Raw genomic sequence first — 26,503 nt, 5'->3', positions numbered from 1 at the left:
ATGTGTATGTTATGTTATATCAGCCTATCAGGAACTGTTAACATTTAAAATTAGGTAGGGTATTTCAGCTGTGAGTCCCAAAATCTGTGCCAAAGCCTAATAGGTTAACCAAGTTTTTGTATTGTCCATTGATTTTTGTTTCACGTTTTGAGTTTGTTTTCATTTTTCTCCTTTTTTCTCATTTTTTGCCTACGTATTGACCTTTGCCTATTCTATGTTTATTTTAATCCCTATCATTTTGGCTATTCTGGATGTTAAACAAAGCATTCTTATACTGCACTCGCATCTGCTTCTGCTATCGTTAGTGCTCTCATTACATGGCACGTAGCTTCGTTTCAATTTCTTCGTCGCACCTCAATCAAAACCTGTTCAAATTGTGGCATTCACTGTGTAAGATCTTCACAGGGATATAGCCAAAAAAAAATGTAAATAAAGTATAAAAAACAACAGTTTTGCCAAAACTTAAAATAGTTCTTCAGATTTTTACATTAATATTATCTTCTTTGTGCTTTTCTTTCGGATCAGATGGCTAATGGGCCCTTCTCTTGGCCAATTACTTCAGGTTCTGCTTTAATTGCTCCCCATTCTAAAACCGCATACTGGCGTTTCTGAAAACAACGATTCAAAGACAAACCTAATCAAATTTCCTTTAATCAATTTCAGCTCAAAGCAAACAGACAAGCAAATAATTAAAAGATCTTCAAATCCTCAGGAATTAAAGAAAGATGAATTAATTAGAGTATAATTGAGTAAACAAAATGCCTCGTGGATGGATTGCGAGGGTTGACCGCTTTTAATGAACCAGCGCTGTAGTAGCCGCCTGTTTCACCTGCGTTCAGGCTTTGAGAAAACGAGCGCAGGCAGATGGAGCAAATGAAGATTAGGATTAGTTCTTCCGCCCGCCTCTGGCTCCTCCACCACTCGGCTGCGGAAGCTAGATAAGCGTGGCAGACTCCGAGCCGGGAGAGTTGAGGGAAAAACAGCAACAGAGAGCGATTGAGCTTGAAGGAAAGCTTGATATGTAAAATCGTCTTTGTGCGCTAATTTTCCCTTTGACATGCCCTATTTCTTTGATGGGGGAAAATTAGGGAACAATGACAGGCATTTTGGAGGAAGAAAATGCCAGAAGGTGTCACTACAAAAAAAAGATAAAAGGCGTGTTTTATTTCTAAGATAACGCATGCTGCTGTAAATGTAGCCTGACTTGACTATTCTTGACTTTATGTAATGTAGAAAAAAACATAAATATCAGCATATTCAGTGTTGAGAAATCTATTTAAACGTGGGTTCGAGTGTTTTTTTTTCCGTTATGAGTTCTCTTAAGTGGCCTCATCAAACATGCACCTTTCTGTCATTTCTTATGTAGAATTGGGAATATGTACTGTAAGTTTGAAAGCCTTTTTCTTTAGCAAATTAGGATCCAATGATATATTTTCAGTCTTGTGTTTCTACATTTCCAAATGAAAGATCAAGAAATCAAGGACACCTGAGGAGAAAATCATTATTAACAAGACAGGGATGGAGACAGGACATGCATCAAAACAAAAACACGCATGGCTACATAAACACGGAATTAAAACATGGGAATGTGCTGGATTGCTGCAAGCATGTACTGAGAGCTTCGGCCTGCAGCACACAGCCTGAGGGGGAGGATCTGATATAATGCAAGGGCCTATTGAACAAACACATTACTATAAACTGTGCCTACTACTGTCAGAGCTAAATACCTTTAAACCAATCCGGCAGTACAGTATGAAAAAATATATGTCTTATAAGATATATATGTTTTATTATTATGGCTGTCGTTATAGATGGATTAACTTTCCTTTTTTTATTTGGCATGACTTAATGTAAAACATGAAAATATATTCCAATAAAAAAGGCCAAAGAACGACCGTACGCTCGGAGTAATTGATTTTCTTGCTTTTAATCATTTCGAAATTGTATTTTGACAAATGATTTCGAATCTAAATCTTAAAAAGGTGTATGTACTGTAGAACCCCGGAGGCGTTTGTCACTACTAGATGATTATAAGCTCTCTCAGAATGGACGGAATGAAAGTGACAGCTCTCTGCTCGGATGTAGATGATAAACGCCTGTTGTACCGTATTTCACAAGGACACAAGGCAATTCTGTGTGTGTCTTGTTGTATGTTATGGCAAGACAACAAAAAAAATCCTTGTGAAATGAACTAGCTTCAGGGTCGAACTGATTGTGAGCAATGTTTCAGCAGGGTTGACCCTCCATCATCCCTTTAGGTTTGAAAAAGAGCACTGGTGCTCCCTGCCAGATCTGCACTACTTTTGACAGGCCAAAGCCTCAGGACTTTGTAAGAAAAGTGTACACACTGCTGGTGATACTTTTTTTTTAATAGAGGCTACTCAATCAAAAGCAGCATGCCAACACAGCTTTCTCTCCAATCTGACCTTGCTCTCCTTATACGCTCTAATTACAGCCTTCCAATAGCTGTAATCAAGCGCAAAGCCAATGGGACACTTCGAGCTTTTTATGTTCCTGTTGTACCCATGAGCATTGGGTATTAATACTGCTAATGCGGCTATTTCGAGTTCGCCCCGTGCTGACCGAGAGAAAACAGCGCCAGATTTGCGAAAAAAGTTTGAAGCGCAGGTGGCTGGCGCTTTTCTTTTGTTCACCTGAAAACTACATTGAGCAGCTCCTCTCCTGTACATGCTCACTTTATCATTAATGGTATTGCATCTCATTTTCTTTTTCCTCAGTAATGGCGCGGCTTCTTTTTTTTCTCTGCGCATTCTCACGATTGGAACCAATGCCATGCTCTGCACATTGATCAAAATAACAATGCAAACAACCTACTTTCTCTTTTCTGCCAAGGCACTGTAGAAAAGAGTCACAGACAGGAAGTAATGAAAATAGACCAGTTTCTTGTTATGAATAATTTCTAAACTCCTGGGAAAAGTCCCCGTGTTAAATGCTTAGAACAAATTCTGTTTTTGGTTATAGGATGGAGCAATTTATATTCCCACCCAATACAGTTGATGTACACTGGTGGTCAGTGGCGGGCCCGTGCATTTGGTACCTGGGCCTTCAGTGGGGACTTAGCCGTCTTAATCCACCTCTATACCACCACTATCACGTTGCAAGTATAGAAACCATCAATACAATACAAAAACACAATATAACAACACGTGGCATTACAGAGAGAGAGCCATTTCACAAATGGAGGGTGAATACCATTTTACTAAAGCAAGAAACCCAGTTAACTCCAAACATCTACACTACAACCACAACTGTGCACCTACATCATCTGTAGCAGTTCAGAATCAATATTTCTCTAAATGAAAAATGACAAAAACATGACAAAAACATTAAAATGTGATTAAAACGATGCAGACCCATAATTTACACCACTCCTCAGAGGCTGTAAGCCAGTGGTACCGCTCGTATTCACCTGTCTGGAAGTGGCGAACAAACTCTTTCTTGGATTGAGACAAGCTAGCTAGCCGACCTCTCCTCATGATTTCTAGCTTTTCTTGAAAATGGATTTTTAAGTAAGCTAGCTAGCCCTGTGAGGCGAACATAAAATCTGATTGATTAAAGAAACAGAGCTATTTCCTAAATGGTAAAAACGCCAGCAGTATTGACTTTGAAGGCCCTGGGCAGATTAGTTTGACATGGCAGCACATAGACATCTGATTGGACAAAAAAATCTAACATACACATACACATACTGGAAGCAGTGGAGCCAAAAGAAACGCTACAAAGAGAAGAGAATAAACTGTTGGGAATAAATTAATACAATTTCATGGAACAAAAATTAGAATTTAGTTTGTAAAAGTAGGTCAGTGCTTCTGATAGTGTTTAGACCAGCAGAGAAGGCTTTGCTGGCCCTGACTGCCTGCCACTGCTGGTGGTATTCTTGATCCATGACCTAGTGAACAAGAATCAGAATGTATTTAATGATAGATACTTCAAAGCAGTGTATGATACAGACAAAATGTAAATGACATTTGGCGATAAGATTTGTATGTGCATTTAAACACTTTTCCACACTTCTTGGACTAAACAGGTACAGATTTACGGTGAGAAGGCCTGGGGCTCATTCCTAAATCATTCCCATTGTGTTAGGTTTGGTTGTGTTTATAGCTCTATAGCAGGCCATTTCTACATCTTTCACTCCAAACCTTCTTCTTGGAGTTGGCTTTGCACACAGTGGCATTGTCTTCCTTGGCACAGGTTTGGGTCTCCTAGTTCAAGTGAATGGAAAATGTTATGCTACTGCTTCCAAAGACATCCTGTACAATTGTGTGCGTCCAATTTTGTGGTAGAAGTTTTGAGAAGAAGCACAAATGGCTAGAAAAAGTCAGGTGTCCCAATATTTTTGTCCTATACTATAGTGTATAGTGTACTCTTCATTTTAATGCTAATGAATTCTCATTTCTACAACTTTATGGATGCTGAAGTAGATCTAGTCTTTTTTTTTTTAGAACTTCTGGTTTACATTTTTTCTGTATGAACAACACAGACTTGTGTTGCAGCCAATCCACATTAAGCCGCATAATGCAAATCCTGAATCCCAAGTCTATTTCTGTGAGGAGTTATTTTTTTGTATTTTGGATGGATTCTCCAGTGTTTGATCTTTGAATCAGCCACAGGTAGTTTTAAGTTAAAACAGGGCCGTGTTTAATATGTAGGTCTTCGAGGATTATTGGTAACATGACAAGCTGCATTTTGTTTCATATTTATTGCAGAGATTGACAGTCAAGATTTACTATTAAGTACGGTAGGTTAGGAAAAGACTGCTGTAATGTTAGCAAAGCAGGAGTACATTGACTTGTGGAAGTAATTATAATGCTACTTTATTTAAAAACAAAATAGTGTTGGTACGAGCTAAATAAAACGCTTACGATTTGTAGGAATCAAGCTTGTTGTGTTTTATTCTATATACTTAATATCCCAATATTGAGAGGTCCCTCAAAAAACCTACTGGTATCTTAAGTCTTTGGGAACTTGTAGCTATTTTGTTGAGGATTGTATTAAATTAATAATAATAATAATAATAATAATAATAATAATAATAATAATAAAATCAAACTCGTGTATGATGTTATTTGTCTCAAGCGATCTATTTAAACTGAATTTATCATGATTATATCTCAAATTGACCTGACAAAATGAAATGAGAGGAAATCGGGTCAAAAGCAAATTGAATCAGGCCTGGCTCTTGTTTTTAACAGGTGGCGTGGTGCAGAAAACCCCGAACTCATCTGTTCTTCTCCCTCCGTCTCGCTCTCATGTCATTCAGCCCAGCCAGACTCCCACTGGCTTTCAGGGAGGCAGTCTGTCCTCGAACACCATCCTCCACCTCAACGGTACTGCACCTTTCCCTTTTATTTTGTGAGTGATAGTAATAAAGAATTGTGTAGTGCGACAGTTCACAAATGTGCACAATGATAAATGAAAGACAGATTATAGGAGGCTTTAAGAAATACACAACACTGATATTAATGAATGGTTTAAAACTGTTATTTTGGGATAAAGTCTTGCCCCCTGCCCTTAGGTGATGCTGTAAACACAGAATAACTGCTGAACATGCTAATTTTGAAGAAAACACCTTTGAGAACATGGCACAGAAAACTTTACCCACATTTAGAATAGAGAAAATGTACTTACACTCATACAACCATACGACGTACATGCTTTTTGAACGTCCTATTTTTCATTTAGTCACCATTTGCTGTTTTTAAAACCTCAACTCTCCTGAAATAGATGTTCCACTATACTAGGAGTGTGGTTGTAGTGATTAGGCAGTCCAGTCATTGTTCCAGTTCATCTCAATGGTGTTCAGTATGGTACTATAGCAGACCACTTAAGAGCTTCATGTAAATAACATCATATTGCTCACGTGGTGCACGCACAGAGGCATTGTCATCCTGGAACAGGTTTAAGAGGAATAATAGCTTTTATTTGTCACATATACATAACAGCACATTGAAATCTTTTTTTTTTGGATATCCCTTGTTTAGAGGGTCAGAGTGCAGGGTTAGCCATGATACAGCACCCCTGGAGCACAGCACGTTAAGGGCCTTGCTCAAGGGCCCAAGAGTGGCAGCTTGTCGATACTGGGGCTTGAGGCTACGTGTGTGTGTGTGTGTGTGTGTGTGTGTGTGTGTGTGTGTGTGTGTGTGTGTGTATTGTAGCACGGAATGCGAGGAGGGCCCAGCGTTTGCCAGATATTGATGGTGAGTTGGCAAGTCTCCTACAGAGTCGGCTCAGAGAAGTGGATGGTGGCCAGCTACAGTGTGGAGGTGAGACAAAGGAAGTGCGACAAAGGAAGATTGACAGGATGGCAGCTGTTCGTCAGCACGAAGAAAACACCACATCCAACACACACCAGAAAGCCAGCTATATGGTAAGAGGAAAATTACAGTTAAATTTAAATTTTTACATTTATATTTATATATGTAGAACCTTCGGAACCTGCAGATAATATCCAGTAAACCATACAGAATGACAGTAATAATGAAGCAAAAAAACTAACTAGATTTGAGGCTCAGTGTATTTTGCATTTATTTGCGATTGAAAAACCTAATGTGACTTATGATGCCTACATTTCTTATTCAATTTTATTTTTTAACCAAAGACACAAACAAGAGAAAATGACTTTTCAAAATTAATTTTCAATATTTGTTTAAGCAAAAAATTAAAAAATTTTAATCTCACTATACCAAATACGATCAATACCCTAAACACTACAATATGTCCAATTAAACAAACAGAACCCGGATGTATAAATACTGGCGGTCTTTTCTTAGAAATAAAAATGTCCATTATGGAACCATTTGCACAATGTAATAATATGATACAATCTACAGCAACATATTTAGAGATTGCAGACAATCGTGTAGAACACGGTGCACGATGGGACAGGGCAGGACAGGGATTTGTGGGTTGTGGTTTTTCCGCAGTGTGTTTCTGAAATCTTTTTGCAAGGCCATTTACAGTGAGGAAAATAAGTATTTGAACACCCTGCTATTTTGCAAGTTCTCCCACTTAGAAATCATGGAGGGGTCTGAAATTGTCATCGTAGGTGCATGTCCACTGTGAGAGACATAATCTAAAAAAAAAAAATCCAGAAATCACAATGTATGATTTTTAAACTATATATTTGTATGATACAGCTGCAAATAAGTATTTGAACACCTGTCTATCAGCTAGAATTAATTAGAAAGAATCATTAGAAAATGGAAGAAGCTAAACATGACTGTCAATCTCCCTCGGACAGGGGCTCCATGCAAGATCTCACCTCGTGGGGTCTCAATGATCCTAAGGGAGGTGAGAAATCAGCCCAGAAATACACGGGAGGAGCTGGTCAATGACCTGAAAAGAGCTGGGTCCACCGTTTCCAAGGTTACTGTTGGTAATACACTAAGACGTCATGGTTTGAAATCATGCATGGCACGGAAGGTTCCCCTGCTTAAACCAACACATGTCCAGGCACGTCTTAAGTTTACCAATGACCATTTGGATGATCCAGAGGAGTCATGGGAGAAAGTCATGTGCTCAGATGAGACCAAAATAGAACTTTTGGGTCATAATTCCACTAAACCTGTTTGGAGGAAGAAGAATGATGAGTACCATCCCAAGAACACCATCAGCATGGGGGTGGTAGCATCATGCTTTGGGGGTGTTTTTCTGCACATGGGACAGGGCGACTGCACTGTATTAAGGAGAGGATGACCGGGGCGATGTATTGCGAGATTTTGGGGAACAACCTCCTTCCCTCAGTTAGAGCATTGAAGATGGGTCGAGGCTGGGTCTTCCAACATGACAATGACCTGAAGCACACAGCCAGGATAACCAAGGAGTGGCTCTGTAAAAAGCATATCAATGTTCTGGCATGGCCTAGCCAGTCTCCAGACCTAAACCCAATAGAGAATCTTTGGAGGGAGCTCAAACTCTGTGTTTCTCAGCGACAGGCCAGAAACCTGACTTATCTAGAGAAGATCTGTGTGAAGGAGTGGGCCAAAATCCCTCCTGCAGTGTGTGCAAACCTGGTAAAAAAAACTACAGGAAATGTTTGACCTCTGCAATTGCAAACAAAGGCTCCTGTACCAAATATTAACATTGACTTTCTCAGGTGTTCAAATACTTATTTGCAGCTGTATCATACAAATAAATAGTTAAAAAATCATATATTGTGATTTCTGGATTTTTTTTTTTAGATTATGTCTCTCACAGTGGACATGCACCTACGATGACAATTTCAGACCCCTCCATGATTTCTAAGTGGGAGAACTTGCAAAATAGCAGGGTGTTCAAATACTTATTTTCCTCACTGTATATGGACTTCTCAGGGTGAAGCCAGAACGTTCAATGTAGCCACTGATGGATAATGAGCTGATGGTTGGTCAATTATTTTACATCCAGGTTGTTTGAGTACCTCAAAGTCAAACAAATATAATGGCAAGAAACTATAAATGAGGCATAATTAAAATATTTTACATTCTTTCAAAACATATATATATATATATATATATATATATATATATATATATATATATATATATATATATATAAGTAAAATAAACAACCTTAATCTTCATTTTATAGTTTGTGGCAGTAGTGTGACATCCTGTATACTGTACAGTGTACACTACTGTGTGTTTCTATTCAAGTGGAAACTATTCTGTCGAGCTGCAATTGCCATTGACAGTTTAGCCTCTAACAGGGAACAGTTAAGTCTTAATTAAGTGTTAAAGTCAGTGGTGGTTGAGTGGTTAAGGCTCTGGGTTACTGGGGTTCAAGCCCACTGTTGGACCCTTGAGCAAGGCACTAATCTGCTCTAAGAGCACCGTACCATGACTGACCCTTTGCTCTGAACCCAGCATCCTGACCAGGTGGGATAAACAAGGAAGTGGAAGCTCAGTGGTTAAGACTCTGGGTTTAAGACTCAGTGTCGCCAAGCTGCCACTCTTGGGCCCTTGAGCCAGGCCATTAACCCTCTGTGCTTCTGTATTATGGCTGACTCTGCTTTCTCACCCCAGCTTCTCAACATCACTGAGATATATGAAGAAATAATTGTTCTGTTCTATTCTGTTCTTTAATCAGTTTTCTGGACAATAAGCGAAGTATAACAAATGTCACCCAGATGAGGCCGAGTTTACGTTTTGTCTGGTTCCTCTCAAAGTGCAGATAATTGTGCAAATAGTTTAATAGTTCTGGACAATAATAATAATCATTTAATATGATTTAAAAAAGATTTTGCAAGTGGAATTCCAAACGTTTTAGTTCCAGCGCTCTGTGAGAATGAAAATACTATCTTTTTAATCTGCTCACATAGCTGTTTTTTGTTTTGTTTTGTTTTTTATTGCATTCACATCATATTCCAAAGCATCACTTGCTCTTCCGCTGTAACTGAGTTTGGCACTTACTTCTTTAGTACTACTTACTTTACTACTTGAATGATATATGAGATAAAGCACTCTGGATCTTTGCCTCGCTCTTCATCTTCACTTCACTAAGCACTGCCCTAAAATCCACTCCACACACATCCTCCTTACTACTTTTTAAGAGTGATAAAAGAAAGTGTTTTAGATGTCAGATTGATCGTTTCCTCATAGCTCTTGTCTTGATCACCATTTGTGGATGAAAAAAGATAATTTTTTTTCCCCACTGTATTTCTGTGTTCTAATCTATTCAGTGACTTTGTTTTCTTTTTCGTTTATCTGCTTCCATTCCAGAGGAGAAAAGAGGATCGGACTCAGCACTCTCAAGACCTGCGTTTGATAGAGGCGTATCGTGAGCGCTGCAAAGTGGATGGTATCATTAACATGCTGAGCCAAGCCATCATCACCACGCACACAATCTACGCGATGCTCGGCGCCGCTGAATTCTTCGAATTTGTGCTTAAGAACCCTTTCAACATTCCGCAGACGGTCACCATTGAGTGCGAAGACACCGAGCTTAGGTAGGATTTTTTTTGCATACACTATATTTTAGGTTAAAATGTAGGTCAGTGCTTCTGGTAGTGTTTAGGCCAGCAGAGAAGGCTTTGCTGGCCCTGACCACCCACCACTGGCACTAGGTTTGTAAGACCATTTTACACTATTGCCATAAATCACAGACAACAGTCCCTGAGCTATCCCTGGTGTAGTGACCCCCCACCTTTTTCCCATCTGGTTCCAAGTGAACCAGTCCAGCCTCTTAATGATCAACTCCAACTTTTGATATCTGGTACTGCATGGTTATCTTTTATTCTATTTTCTTTGAGGTTTCCAGGTAAAGACTTGACTGAAGACATTTGCGATAGCCGTGTGCAGCTTGTGGCTGCTCCATTGTCAGGGTCTGGGCTATCAACTGCTGACACATTCTTCCAGTTATAAATTTTCTGAATTTTTTTTTGCTTAATTTGACCAGAATAAAGATAAGCCTCACCCCCACAAAATGACTAGTTAAAATTTTTGTGGTGATTAGTCATTTTAGACTGGTGATTAGACATGTTTGATTAGTCTGGAATAAAACTCAACAGGGTGTGCTATTATAGGAAAAGATTTGATTACATGGGAATATGTTGCATCATCGAATAAAAGCAAAGCCTGAGGTGTCTTATTCCTCTTAAGATAATGACTACAATATTTATTTATTATCGAACAGTGTAATTTCTTTATTTGTTTATAGTTACAAGTTATGGAACATCTGTAAAACAAATTAGTTCCTCCTATCATTTAGGTTGTAGTATATCGTAGCTAATATGTAGTTGTTGTTTTTTAACTTTCCATTAATTGTGTGAGTTAGTTCTCCAGCCTTAGACTATTTACTATTCCCCTTCTTCTTCTTCTTCTTCTTCTTCTTCTTCTTCTTCTTCTTCTTCTTCTTTTTCTTCTTCTTCTGCTACTTCCTCTTCTTCTTATTATTATTATTATTATTTAATGTTATGCTCTTATTAGCCATCCATAATGTGGAGAGTTCAAAGTACACAATCTGGTGAATGCTAATGCTAATAATACTAATATTTGGCTAATTTCATTTTAATGCTAAAAAATTAGACTGGTTGCATTGATTTAAACTGTATGTATTGTATTGTATTGTATTGTATTGTATTGGTACTATTGCCAGATAAGCATCTTGTGGACATTATATCATAATTTTCTATACAAAACGCAGGCAAAATTCTCCAAAATGAGGAATGTAGCAGAAAACAGATTAAAAAAGTCAAAACATTGTTGCTGAAATGAAATTGAATCAAAGCAATCAGCTCAAAACAGAGAGTAATTAGCAGTAAAATTAAAAGATTTGCAGATTGTCATGCAGATATTTGCAATAAAGATCATGGAAACTTTTGATGGAACTGAAGTGCTTAGATGTGCACAAGAAAGGGGTTTGAGGGTCTGCTTTATGGCTGTAGTGATGTAGAAGAAGCAGGTCGAATATCAACCCTGACAGCACTATAGGGTGTGAGGAACACGTTCCAGCATGTTGCTGCAATACCTGTAATATGAGTGAAATTCTTTCTTTAAATCTGCACAACCTGTGAACTGGTCATGTCCTTCTGGGGTTGAGCAGAAGCCGTGTTGCGTTAAGACTTTGATGATGGTTTTCAAACAGCTCTATACGTGTTACGTCTATTCCGGTGCCATTATATATGCAATCCTGAGGCATTTTTCACCCATATTTATTGTAGTTTGATATTTCACATCGCTGTTAAAAAAAAAATTATTCGTATTAACATCCAAAAAAAAGTGTATGAATTAAGCTCAAGTCTAGAATTTTTTTTGACTGATCAGCAGTTTTTTCTATGAAATGCCATCCACATCCAGAGTGAAGCATGGTGGTGGATGACTTGTGCTTGACAAAAATAGCAAAATCCAGTTGTGTGTGCTGATATCATTTCAATAAAAAGCCAAACTGAACACTAAATTCTATCCATAATGTATGTGTTCCTGTCCTAAATTGATACCAGAAAGTTGGACCCACATAGTTGTATAGTGTGTCTTTGGTTGCAGTAGCGTTACATTTTCAATTCACTTGAACTTGGTGGCACAAACCTGTTTCAGGTGAACTCCATGAACATATGTTATTGCATGGGTTGGGTTAAAATGGAATGCTGAGACATAACTTAGGCTTCCTCCCCCCACATCTTCATACCCACACTCCAAAGCTAGAGGAACACCTTCCCAGAAGAGTGGATGTTAATTATAACAGCAGGCGGGGACTAAATGCGGAATGGGATGTTCAAAAACCAGATATAAATCTTATGGTCAGGTGTCCACAAACATTTGTCATTGTGGTGTATTTTTGACCAGATTCTCATACTGTTAAAATGTCAAGCCATCATAAAGTAATCAGTCAGATTTACCTGTCTTCTGTAGGTCACTTTATCTTATTAAATTTATTTATTTATTTATTTTTTTTTAAATGATCTTATTTACCACCTGTTTGGATGCTGCATTTTTTATTGGAAAGCCAAACCTGTTTATCCCTGTCTGCCGGCAGCTCCTTTCCTATTTCTAAACCATGAAATGTCTCATTGTAGTTCTTCCTCTCTTCGGGAGCGCGTGAACGACATACCGCCTTTAGTGCTGCGTATTATGGAAACAGAATATGATAAAACATGATGAGACTCAATTTCAAGTCTCTGTCCTTTGTGTGCAAGATGGAGTTTTTGAAACCCTGAAATTCTTTTGATCATCTTTTTTTTCACGAACATTCACTTTCTCATGGCCCGAGGTTCAGCCTTTGATGTCTCAAGCAACCTTTTCCTTCATATATTTGTGGATGAAATTTTCTAGTGTAGAAGTCATATTTTATTCTCAGCTCATGTTATCTTTTTTTCATGTTACAGGCAATAGCTTTAGAAATAGACAGTTCTCTCTTCTTTGCCTAAGTGAACCGAATCCACTCTGTTTCTTTACTGGCAGAATAACATGTTCGGAAATGGAAAGAAAAGCCTGAAGCTGTTCTTCACTTCTGAATTTCTTTCTGTAGTGTTATAGTGAATGCTGAGGAATGGCGATATTTTAAAGACTTGACGAAGACGTACACTCCGTTGGAGGTGGAGATGTTTCACATGAAGGAGGACAGCTCGACACCTCAGGTGTACTTGCGGCCTAAAGAGAGTGTCCACATCCCTCTGAAGTACCAAAGCTTTGTCTCTGGGCATGCCCTGCTTTCTCAGGTAAACTTTCTCCAGGTACATTCATTCTTTTAGGCTGTCTTTTTCTTAGATTTTTATTATCATCCAAATACCCTGAAATTAATTTTTTTATACAATATAAGGTGATGTTTATTTAGCTGATACTAATTAATTTTTTTTGTAGTGACTCTGGGTTGCAAGTGTGTTTAAGTCTGTTGTCCACGTGTTCCCTGTTTACCATAAAGTGTATTATTTAGGGTGCAGGCATTTTGTATTATTATTCGAGTTACTATAAAACTCTGGGTGCATGCGCACTCTGGTTTCTATGGCAGCTGACATGACGGTCTGTTACACAGGTTGCGATCAAGTCCTGTACACGGAGCTTGATGTAAGTCACACTCATGTCTAAAAACAGTTCTAAAGCATGTCATGTGATGTGCAGGCAGTGGTGTAACCTTATTCAACTGGGATGCTTGGGATAAAGAAATACAGTATAGAGTGGGCAATTTGTAATAAACAAAAAATGTGATGTTATAAATAAAAATAGTGTAGTAATAACATAATAGTAATAACAATGATGTAACAATAATAACTTCTTATTCATATTATAGAAGTCGTAAGAGGCCTTGCATTATATTATGTTTTTCCTTCTTGTTTTTTCGTGATCTCGACATAACGAGTTGTTTGGCTGTGATTACAATAAATTTTCTTGTGATCTTAACATAACAAACATTCTTTCCTTGTGATCAGTAAGTCATTTTCCTGTGTAGTCGGCATAAGAGCGTGTTAACGAGAAAACAACTTTGGTTATGTCGAGATCACGAGAAAACCACTTGTAAGGTCAAGTTGATGAGAAAATTAAATTGTCTGAGTTGTTTTGCTTTTTATCACTTCCATATCTTATAATTATTGTAACCAAAAATAATTGTATATTCTATGTAATTATTAAAGCTATAAAAAGGTTGTTGTTTGGTCGAATATGGTAAATATGCCAACAAAGAATATCTTCTTTTCCTCCTTCGTGGTGGCTCAATGCTCAGTATTCTCCTACTGATGTACCCCATGTCCCTCCTCTGCACATTTCCAAACCATCCTAATCGCTCCTTTCTCACTTTGTCCCAAAAACATCCTAAATGCGCTGTCCCTCTAATAAACTCGTTTCTAATCCTGTCCATCCTCATCACTCCCAATGAAAACCTCAATATCTTCCACTTTGCCACTTTCAGCTCCACCTCGTGTCTTTTTAGTTAATGCCACACTCTCTAAACCATACAACATAACACGTCACATCAAAGTTTTATAAACTTTCTTTTACTTTTGCAGACCCTTCTATCACAAATCACTCTATCTACTCTTCTCCACCCACTCCACCCCACCTGCACACTTTTCTTCACTTCTCTAACACACTCTCCATTACTTTGCACTGTTGACCCCAGGTACTTAAACTCTACTCAAACTCAACCTTCCAGTCAACCTGTCCATCACCACTGCAAACAGGAAAGGGCTCAGAGCTGATCCTTGTTTCAATCCAACCTGCACCTTGAACGAATCTGTCATTTCTACTCTACACTTTACTGCTGTCACACTGTATTCATACATGTCCTGCACCACCCTCAAATACTTCTCTGCCACACCAGACTTCCTCATACAATACCACAACTACTCTCTCAGCACCCTGTCGTGTGCTTTCTCTAAATCCACAAACACACAATGCAACTCCTTCTGACTTTCTCTATACTTCTTCATCAACATTCTCAAAGCAAATAATGCCTCTGTATTGCTCTTACTTGGCATGAAACCATACTGTTGCTCACAAATGTTTGCCTCTTCTCTCAGCCTGGCTTCCACTATTCTTTTCCATAACTTCATGGTGTGACTGATCAACTTTACTCCCCTGTAGTTACTGCCGGTCTGCACATCTCCCTTATTTTTAAAGATCAGTACCAGCACACTCCTTCTCCATTCCTTAGGCATCCTCTCACCTTCCAAAATTTAGTTGAACAATCTGGTTAAAAACTTTACTGCATCTTACCTAAACTCTCCACGCTTCTACCGGTATGTCATCTGGTCCAACCGACTCTCCACTTTTCATCCTCTTAATCGCTGCGCTCACTTCCTCCTTACTAATCCTATCCATTTCCTGCTTCACCATCTCCACATCATCCAACATTTTCTTTCTCTCTCTCTCTCTCTCTCTCTCTCTCTCTCTCTCTCTCTCTCTCTCTCTCTCTCTCTCTCTCTCACTCTCTCTTTCTCTCTCTCTCTCTCATTTTTCTCATGTATTAGCTGAGGCCAATGAAGGTGTGGTGTGGCCAGAATCTGAGTTTGACATCCCTGTTGTTCTTGATATTGCAGCTGTTAGTCATTACAAAATACATGCATTATCATTTAAATTGTGTTCTTATGCATCTATTTTTATAATAGTCTCATGCCTCCTGTATATTGTGCAATAAAAAATCACCACGCAATTTCCGACACATACTGTGTGCTGCTGACTAACAACCTTCATGTTAATGTTTTAGGACTCAAAGACTTCTAACAGCCTGTATTATGCTCATCATCAGCAGTCGAACACAGTGATGGCTAAATCTATCAAGGTAAGAGCAATGTTGCCTCTTTTAGCCTTATGTACTTTCCTTCAAGTTATTTCTGCATGAGCTTATTGCTGATTTAAAGAATAGCTAAATATTCCGCAGCTCCAATTTGCCATACATGCTTTTTAAATCACTAAATACATTTTATTTATTTTACATAACATCCAATGACTACATGGGAATATGTAAGGACTACATAAGAGTCCATTAAGATTGATGACTACATATGTTGACTTACGAACTACTGTATATTAGCATGCATAAAGACTCAGATATACATAAGAGTACATAAAGACCACACAGGGACTAATTCCTATGTAAAGGTACATAAAGACTACACAGGGATTAATGAATACATAAGAGCACATATAAAAACTATACAGGGGCTAATGACTACATAAGAGTTCATAAGGACTTTATAAGGGTACATATGTATTACATAAAAGTACAGAAAGTACAGGAGGGTACACATGGACTGTATAAGAGTAAATAAGCAGTGATAACATAAAGTTACATAAGGACTGCATGTGATTACACAAGGACTACATACAGGTATATAAGGACTATAAATAAGGGCGCATTAGAACTGAGGTACATAAGTACATAAGGAACAGTGTAAGGTCTACAGTGTGATGTCTTCATAGGAGTACATAAAGACTGCATAAAGGTACATAAGTACTCATAAATATATCGGAGTTTATTAGTATACATGCATACATAAGAGTATATAAGTACTCTTTCCCTCACCAGACATGGGCACAATGTGCTATAGAACATTGAAGTAAGCTGTAAATGCATGAAGACTAATGTTGAAAACACAAAGTTTAAACGGTTCGAATGAGTAATTAGAAAGTGCCAGAGTCTGTTCTAACTGATGCATAGATAAATTCAAAGACGATCACATCATTTGTTGGTAAATTTTTTGATGATTTGCATAAATCAATCTATATGCAAATGGATTCTTTTTTGCATCTGGTGCTTTTATTATAATATGTGATGAATATGGTAAGTCTCATTGTGAATAAGCATTTTTGTTGTTTTTCTTTATTTTTTTTTCTTAATTTGCTTCTGGCCAGTTGCCTCCCATCAACTGTTCCTTCCCAAAAGCACTATCTGCCCTCTTTTGCATACTTACACTCACAGACACTGTGAGTTCACCAGTGTCACTGTTATTGACAGGGAAAAGAACAATGCTCTCCCTCCCATTCAGACAACACAGCCAGTTTTACATTCTCAGGCTGTTGTGGTATCGCCAAGATTTAAGCTACAACCAGGTTTTTCCCCACTCTTTATCATGTGTTTAGTCTGGTATAATATCTAGTATGTCTAGTTTCTAGTATGTATATATTATATACGATAATGTATTATAAAACAGCTTAATGGCTGGGCAAAGAGAGGCAGTGACTTGCAATAAAAAAAAATAAAAAAATGAAAGGAAAATAATGAAATGCTTAATTGAAAATTTACGTCGATTACTGTGATATAGAAATAAACCAAGGAAAAATTTTATGTAACTGAAAGTGCAGGTTGCAAATTGCTGGTTTGTCTCTATTTTGTTTTGTAAAACAATTATGTACAGTAGCGATTAAACTACATAACTAATTAAAAGCCTTGAATTAGACTTTCGCAATAGTTGTACCAGGAGCAAATTCCACGCAATGTTTTCAGTTGGACCAAAGATGTTTTCTTGGAACCTAACAAGGGCTTTCAAACAATTTGTACACATTTCTTTTGGAATGTGAAAATTTTCCATCCGGACCCCCTGCCTTTATTCAAGTTACACCTTGCTGTAGAGTATCCTATTATTCCAGTGAACAGTCCGAAATGTTCTGTTCCGGATGTCTGATCAATGGCATCCTCCAACTTGGTTGTGTGCTTCTACAGGAGGCTGCACTGATTTTTGAACAGGCCTGAAAAAATCAATACTCAAGAACATTCAACACACACACCACAAGGGGTAGAATTCAGTGTTGAGTTACAAAGTGCATAGTGAGGAGTTAATACTGAAAGTGTACACATCAGGGTTCAGACATGAATAAACATTGGAGGAGACAGCAGATCTTTATCAAAACCTTTTGGCAAATGAGTGCTTAATCCTTTTAACTAATTAAAAAATTCAAAACAAACAAAAACTTACATCCATCAAAAAAGGTTAAATACGATGTGCTGAATCAAGTGTAGCCTGAATCAGCACACAGTGAGGGTGGAAGCCATATTGTTCAATTACATCAGGACTATTCATGCAGCAATATATTGACAACATACTAGCATTCTATTGGATGTTTATTTGAACACTTTCCATCTTCCCAGTAATATATCATCATATTAGACTTTCATTTTTATTATCATTTGTAAATTGTTTATTGATTTCATGTCAAGCCTTACTACATTTGAGCACCACAAAAACTATGTACTTCTTTAGTTCACATTTTCTTTCCGAGCTGTCAAACTCAGATCCTGGAACTACTGTATATGCAGGTTGTTTTTAATAAATGTGCCCTGAAAATGAACATATTTACCTGCATAAAAAGACTTTTATCTCACCAAAATATCCCTGTATATCCCTCTAGCCTAACCTTTGTACTTACACAATTAGGTCTGTACAAAAGACAGTATTTTTATGCTTTGTGGCCACTGAAGAATAGTACTGGATTAGGGAAGATACTACTTGAAGCATTGTGAGCAGTTGTAAAAGGCATGTAACCCTTTGAAGGCTGCAAATGTTTTCCAAAGTGCTGCCCCTGTGAGATATTTGATGTTTGATAAAAATCAAAGAGTCAGATCTTCCAGAAAAGCTTTCTTTATCCTGGGTAGTAAGTGTGCTTTTAAATCATAAACTGTGCAACTTGTCTCCCGAGGAACATCGGAACGTGTGAGTAGAAAACAACTCGGCACTCAGCAGGTTGGTTAAGCAGCGTCTCCGGATATCAGACTCAAGTATTGTTTTTTATATTCCAGGTTCTTGATTATGCGTTTTAGCATTTTTTTTTTATTTAAATTTGTGTTTTACATTGGCAATACAGTAGGTGCTGACTAGTTTTAGTGGGCTTTTTGTATTGTGTGTGTGTGTGTGTGTGTGTGTGTGTGTGTGTGTGTGCGCGCGCGCGCACGCACGCAAGTGTACACGTTTGAGAGAAGGTGACAGTGAGAGTGATGTCTCAGTCCTCATGTGACTATGCCTGATTTATTGTGTGTGTGTGTGTGTGTGTGTGTGTGTGTGTGTGTGTGTGTGTGTGTGTGTGTGTGTGTGTGTGTGTGTGTGTGTGTGTGCTTTTGCCTTCAGGCTTGAGCTGCCATATGCAGCCTAGAGAGACGTACCCTTTACGGTCCTGCTGACAATGCAGACAGTCTCACACACTTCGTACTCTGAAACTCAGTCAGGGTCAAGTGTTGTTGCACTCCAAGCGACACCACCTCGTATCATTCGCTGTAGTGTCAGTGCTACTGTAAAGCTGACAACACACTTAATACACATGTTCAATGAGAGATAACACACTCGATGGAGCGTGTCAAACATCAGGATGGCATGTCAGCACTAGCCCTGTAGCGCTTCAAATACAGCCGAAGAATTTAATACAGTATCAGCGTTTCGAATGAAAATGGTCATGTGGTCATTGTAACTGAGTTTGGAAGCAGGAAGAGTGTTTATCGCATGCAAAAGGCATAACACAAAGCAGAGAAGGGTCGAATTCAACAGTGATTTATTTTGTTATGTAGGAATGTATCTTAACTAGAGTGATTTAACAGCTTTGTTAATTTGTTTGTTTGTTCATCATCTTCATTATCATCATTATTATTGTTATTTATTATTTATTAATTTAATACATTATATAATAGTTTGACCTGATCAAGCTTTAGACCAGTTGTTTTGGACATACCAAACATTCATTATCTGTATACTCTGAAGACATGATCTTTGAGTCCAGGACTGTTCAGCCCTCAAGCTTTTTTGAGTCATTCTGTTCAAGGTGAAATATTCACAACTGTGCGTACACACACACACACACACACACACACACACACACACACACACACACACACACACACAAACCTGCTGTTAGCATGACCATCAAACATTTAAAGGACTTTTAGAAATCGATGTGCATAAATTATGTAAATCTGCTGAGATTTAGATTGTAAGCTCTTGAGCCTGACTGTATATTAAACAAGTCTTTAGAAATTTAACCTTTTTTTTAGCTAGAGAATTCTTTTTTTTTTTGGTACCCAAAATACTGTACACCTTAGTGAATATGAATTGTTCTTTCATAAATCTAAATAACTGTTTTGTCAAGTATTTGAACACAGCACCCACAAATAATAATAAACTCTCGAGTACATTTCAAACAGCATTTTGTTCAAATAAAGATGTCAAAAGTTGTAGAAATACAATCATCCAAAATACTTATGCCTAGAACTCATATATTACATTTCTAGATCATTGGAATCACCTAGATCAGGGGTCGGCAACCCGCGGCTCCGGAGCCGCATGCGGCGCTTTCATCCCTCTTCTGCGGCTCCCTGTGGCTTTGGAAAATAAATAATGAGTATTTAATTAAAATGTATTTTATTTTAGTTTGTTAGTTTTTAAAATGTAATTCTAAATTTGAAGATTTTGGTGATCTTGTAAAATCTAAATAAAACTTGTTAAAGTTTTTTGTCGCGCTTCATATGCGTCACAACCGCTAATGTGCGACACCCACCGGCACGCGACTTCTTAAACTTTGGTTGACGGCACACAGAAGAGGACGGCATTTTTGGTTTGCTGCCGGTGGATAATTTATGTTCGGCGTTCTTTTCATAAATATAAGAAGGACTCAAATAGACATTGAGTATTTTACTTGAAAGTAACCTTCAACCCAATGTCTTTTTTTAAGGGGTTAAAAATTTTTTTGTTGCATGCAGAAATGTAATTTCATTCTCTCTGCAGTTCATTGATTTCATAAATGCAACACATTATGGTTTGATTATACATAGCATAAAGGCAAAAAAAAAAACGTTACATGTAGAGTTATTTCAATTTAAATGTCAAAAGGGTTTTGTGGCTCCCAGTGTTTTCTTTTCTGTGGGAAACAGGTCCAAATGGCTTTTTGTGTGGTGAAGGTTGCCGACCCCTGACCTAGATGTTCGAACCAGATGTGGTTCTTCCCCAAACTGTTACAGCAAATTTGGTGGCACATGATTGTATAGTATGTCTTTGGATTTATACATTTTTTCCTTTACTTGAACTAGGAGACCCTAACCTGTTCTAGCATGGCAATGCCCCTTTGCACAAAGCCAGTTCCATGAAAATATGGTCTACATGGGTTATAGTAGAAGATCTTCAGTGGCCTATTATAAAGCTCTGAACTAAATTCTATTAAACACCTTTGGGATGAAGTGAAACGCTGACTGCACCCCAGGCCTCTTTAACCTACATCAGTACCTGACTTTACTACCACCCTTTTAGCTGAATGAGCAGAAATCTCCACACTCCACAATTCAGTTAAACATCTTCCCAGAAAAGTGGAGGTTATTATAACAACATATGGAGACTAAATGTTGAATGAGATGTTCAAGATGCACACATGAATTTAATGGTCAGGTGTCCACAAACCTGTTGTTCATATAGTGTATACTTCTTTATTAAATGGTGTGTGCAACACTTTTATTGTTCTAATACAGTGAGGAAAATAAGTATTTGAACACCCTGCTATTTTGACAGTTCTCCCACTTAGAAATCATGGAGGGGTCTGAAATTGTCATCGTAGGTGCATGTCCACTGTGAGAGACATAATAAAAAAAAAAAATAATCCAGAAATCTCAATGTATGATTTTTTAACTATTTATTTGTATGATACAGCTGCAAATAAGTATTTGAACACCTGAGAAAGTCAATGTTAATATTTGGTACAGTAGCCTTTGTTTGAAATTACAGAGGTCAAACGTTTCCTGTAGTTTTTCACCAGGTTTGCACACACTGCAGAAGGGATTTTGGCCCACTCCTCCACACAGATCTTCTCTAGATCAGTCAGGTTTCTGGCCTGTCACTGAGAAACACGGAGTTTGAGCTCCCTCCAAAGATTCTCTATTGGGTTTAGGTCTGGAGACTGGCTAGGCCACGCCAGAACCTTGATATGCTTCTTTCAGAGCCACTCCTTGGTTATCCTGGCTGTGTGCTTTAGGTCATTGTCATGTTGGAAGACCCAGCCTCGACCCATCTTCAATGCTCTAACTGAGGGAAGGAGGTTTTTCCCCAAAATCTCGCAATACATGGCCCCGGTCATCCTCTCCTTAATACAGTGCAGTCGCCCTGTCCCATGTGCAGAAAAACACCCCCAAAGCATGATGCTACCACCCCCATGCTTCACAGTAGGGATGGTGTTCTTGGGATGGTACTCATCATTCTTCTTCCTCCAAACACGTTTAGTGGAATTATGACCCAAAAGTTATATTTTGGTCTCATCTGACCACATGACTTTCTCCCATGACTCCTCTGGATCATCCAAATGGTCATTGGCAAACTTAAGACGTGCCTGGACATGTGCTGGTTTAAGCAGGGGAACCTTCCGTGCCATGCATTATTTCAAACCATGACGTCTTAGTGTATTACCAACAGTAACCTTGGAAACGGTGGTCCCAGCTCTTTTCAGGTCATTGACCAGCCCAAGTAGTTCTGGGCTTATTTCTCACCTTTCTTAGGATAATTGAGACCCCACGAGGTGAGATCTTGCATGGAGCCCCAGTCCGAGGGAGATTGATAGTCATGTTTAGCTTCTTCCATTTTTTTATGATTTATGAAGCTGATTAGAAATTTCCCCGTAGCCCTTCCCAGCCTTGTGGAGGTGTTCAATTTTGTCTCTAGTGTCTTTGGACAGCTCTTTGGTCTTGGCCATGTTAGTAGTTGGATTCTTACTGATTGTATGGTGTGGACAGGTGTCTTTATGCAGCTAACGACCTCAAACAGGTGCATCTAATTTAGGATAATAAATGTAGTGGAGGTGGACATTTTAAAGGCAGACTAACAGGTCTTTGAGGGTCAGAATTCTAGCTGATAGACAGGTGTTCAAATACTTATTTGCAGCTGTATCATACAAATAAATAGTTTAAAAATCTTATATTGTGATTTCTGGATTTTTTATTTTTTTTTAGATTATGTCTCTCACAGTGGACATGCACCTACGATGACAATTTCAGACCCCTCCATGATTTCTAAGTGGAAGAACTTGCAAAATAGCAGGGTGTTCAAATACTTATTTTCCTCACTGTATTTGTACATATTGCATCTTATTTATTACTATAATACTATGTGCATTAGGACACAGTGTTAGTTGGTGATGAAATGCCATTTTAAATTGAGATAAGATCTATAGCTTTTGTTTTTTTTTTTAGAATAATAACTGATCAGAAAATGATCATACATTTGAAATCTGTAAACTGTAGAACTCCTTCTTCTGCTTAAAAACCTAAAATTAAGGACAAGTGAAAGTGAATTTGCTCCTTCACCAGATATTTCTGCTGGATTTCTGTGAGCTATGACAGAAATGATTGATTTAACAAGCCTCTTGTTATTTCTGGCTATTAAGTGTGTCTTCAGAGGGTTGAGGCTTCAGTGTGTCAGTTGCAGACAGTTTCATCACAGCAGCAACACTTCTCTGCAAAATTGGGCCCACATTTCCCGTTAAGCATTTCTGAGTGATTGGCTGGAGTGAACTTACCAGAATTATTACAAGATGTTCAATTAATGCTAAATCATTACAGTTATTAATTTATTAATACACAATACTTTGTGTTATTTTTTTTTTTTACCATTTACTGCATCATTGTTTTGCATTGTTAAAGAGAAGCATTCATTCGTGTTTCGAATTTCAAAATAATACATATAATGTTTCATCACTGGCTTTTTTTAAAATGACAAAAACAGAAGAGTCCATGAAGCAGCTGAGCAACTCAAGAACTTTGAGGATTGTAAATAATATAAACAGTCCACTACAGTGGTTTGGGACAGTTTGCATTAATAGTTCTACATTTAGCACCTATTACTACAAACCTCAACAATGTAATTACAATGAATGAACATTCAGTGCCACCCAGACATGGATGGGTTACCTTTTGAGTCTGGTTCCTCTGAAGGTTTCTTCCTCATACCATCTCAGAGAGCATTTTCTTGCCACAGTCTTGGTGTGTGTATCAGGGATAATCAATTATAAGTCAATGTTGTAGACAATATTATTTAATAACTACACATACACATTCGTTTATATAACCTCATTATCTCTTAATCTGTGTAAAGCTGCTGTGAGACAATGTCCATTGTAAAAAGCGCTATACAGTACAAATACAATTGAATTGAAGAGTTTTTTGATGGTTTTATTACTGTAAAAGACCAACTGACACTGAAGACTGAAGTTTTTTTTTTTCATTTTTTATTAAATAACACTGAGATGAGTTTATGTTGAACAACCACTATTCACCAGTCCCTGATTGAGTTGTTACTATAGAAACATTGTTATAAATTCCAGCTAGGAATCATAGATCAGTTCTGCTGAGAAGCACATTCAGCTCCAGACTTATTGTATAAACCAAAAACGTGGTGCGAGTCTTTACAAAAGTCGTTATACACTACACAAGGATGTTAACAGTTTCTAATTTGTGTAAGGTCTCACTAGACTAAAGCAAATGGATATCTGCTTAGAAACAAATGTGTCATCAAATTGAGATTAGGGTGAGATTAGATTGATCTAGTTTAATCTTAGAGAAAACAGGAAGATTTGTAACCAATGGGCAATTTATTTTCAAATCCAATGTGCAGGGATTGACAACAATTGTGTGGTGATTCTTGTGTCCTTGGACAACTCGGATGAATTATTATTTATTTATTTTTTTTCATTAACACGTGCAATAACAATATTTTAAAACCGTGCAATATTCCTGTGTGCAATATGTTTAATAGCAGAACTACTTACTCATCGTCTCTTTTTCCTCTCTTGTATTTATACATTCTTTTGTGTGTATACTGTATTATGTTTCTACTTTATTATTATTATTTTATTTTACATATTTGCACATTTCTTTTTCTTTGCTACTATAACAGAGTCATTTCCCCACTGTGGGACGAACAAAGGTATATCTTATCTCTATACAGTGTGCTTTCTGTGTATGATCTATCAAACATATCAGAACAAGCAATTTAAGGAGTTATTAAGGATCTATAGGGTGGTATCAAAAAGTTTTAAAACTAGCTCTAGGACTTTATTTAACACACCATCACCTTCAAAAAAGTACCCTTGCACAGCTATACAGTGCTCCCAGCGTTCCTTCTTCTGGAATATGACCTGGAAGTTTTCTTTTGTTGAAGCGGGTCAAGCACCTTCCACGATTTGCGTTGGATTTCAAAAGTTCTTGAAAGCCATATCTGGCAAGTAGGGTAGGTGCGGAAGTGGGATCAAGTGGCTCGTTCCCTGGCAATCATCAGGCACAAGTTGTTTGTCAGTTTCAGGGGTTTAGCTCTTTGAAGGTCTTCCTGATTTCTCGTGGTATCCCAGTGATGTTCTTCCACTCTTGAAGCACACGTGCCACTCGAAACATCTCGATTTACTCCTTGCAGAATTGCCGTATGTCAAACGTATGTCATGTCAAATGTATCTATGGCAGATTTGCCCAGTTTCATGCAGAATTTCACGTTCGCTTTTGCTGTCCATGATGAAATTACAGACGAGGTAACGTATAGTTACTATTAGTCTCAAAACCTTTTGATACTACCTCATATACAGTGTGCTACAGAGAGCTGAAATTTGATTGTGTTTGCTGCATGACAGTGATAATAAAGCAATGAACTGAAGGTATGATGTTATGTTTGATTTCAAAACTACAACAGGAATTCAGTTCAGAATTAGTGAATAAGCAGTAAATGTTCTGTACATGTCCCGAGGGGAGTTTTTTTTGACCTGTTCTGCTTCTTCTCGTTGCACAGGTGTTTTTCCGGGCAGCGGACAGTCAGCCGCTGGCCATCTGCCAAGTGAGAGTGGAGCCGACTCCCCACATAGTCGACCAGACCTTTCGCTTCTATCAGCCTGAGCTCACCTTTTTTAAGAAAGCCATCCGGCTGCCTCCTGCTGAACCCAACACACCAGGTGTTGCTCATTATCAACCTTACAAGTGTTACCACACACACACACACACATACTCACACTTCTTTGTTGCCTTCCCTCCCTGTTTGCGACTCCCTCTCGAACAGGTACACGTTTACACAGTGCTGTCCTGTTCACCACCACTGATCTAAAGACTACATTTGTCCTCTGTTTCCCCTCTCTCTCACACACCACACACACTCACACATAGATACTTGTTCCAGGCTCCAGGTGCGTTGCAGCGACCCCAATGTAATCTGCAACATCATCGCCACGGTGAGCCAATCCCACCTTGTCTTACAGTCTGATCAACCGACCGCAACTGAGACGTTATTAATACACCAATATCCGGTGCTCTAATGATGTTCATTAAAACGGCTCTGCTGAAATGCTCTGTTCTCATATTCTTGTAATTGGTGACTAAATTAGTCAAATAAGTAAGCTGATTACTATGTCTGAATGCACCGCAGGATCCAGGAGAACCTCAGGACATTTATCTGAAAGTGCCTGGGGCTCCCAGTCCACAGATTAAGACATTCGTCATCACCGTGTTCAAGTACGTGTCGTTTCTTTTCAGCTTCGAGTGTGTACATGTGGGTTTGTGTACGTGTGCATGTGTGCGAGCAAGCATGCCTGCGTGTAGCTGCTGCCTCCTTGATTAATCTCTGCTTGTGTGATTAATGTCATTT

The 26,503-nt window shown here is 38.2% G+C and overlaps 1 protein-coding gene across 2 annotated transcripts in view; it reads left to right on the top strand.

Annotated features, from left to right (window-relative positions):
* Nucleotides 1-26,503, top strand: part of nphp4 (nephronophthisis 4) — a 204,936-nt gene that overhangs the window by 165,693 nt on the left and 12,740 nt on the right. For both annotated transcript variants that reach the window (XM_083555325.1, XM_083555324.1), the window contains 8 exons: nucleotides 5,217-5,351; nucleotides 6,180-6,391; nucleotides 9,723-9,949; nucleotides 12,967-13,156; nucleotides 15,637-15,711; nucleotides 25,658-25,817; nucleotides 26,026-26,090; nucleotides 26,285-26,370. In XM_083555325.1, the coding sequence (XP_083411451.1) occupies nucleotides 5,217-5,351; nucleotides 6,180-6,391; nucleotides 9,723-9,949; nucleotides 12,967-13,156; nucleotides 15,637-15,711; nucleotides 25,658-25,817; nucleotides 26,026-26,090; nucleotides 26,285-26,370 (1,150 nt within the window). The remainder of the gene's footprint in view (nucleotides 1-5,216; nucleotides 5,352-6,179; nucleotides 6,392-9,722; nucleotides 9,950-12,966; nucleotides 13,157-15,636; nucleotides 15,712-25,657; nucleotides 25,818-26,025; nucleotides 26,091-26,284; nucleotides 26,371-26,503) is intronic.

The sequence above is a fragment of the Silurus aristotelis genome (genome assembly GCF_946808225.1).
Source record: "Silurus aristotelis genome assembly, chromosome: 11".
Taxonomy (NCBI): domain Eukaryota; kingdom Metazoa; phylum Chordata; class Actinopteri; order Siluriformes; family Siluridae; genus Silurus; species Silurus aristotelis.
The sequence above is the reverse complement of the archived record's forward strand: the minus strand, read 5'-3'. Positions and strand labels throughout refer to the sequence as shown.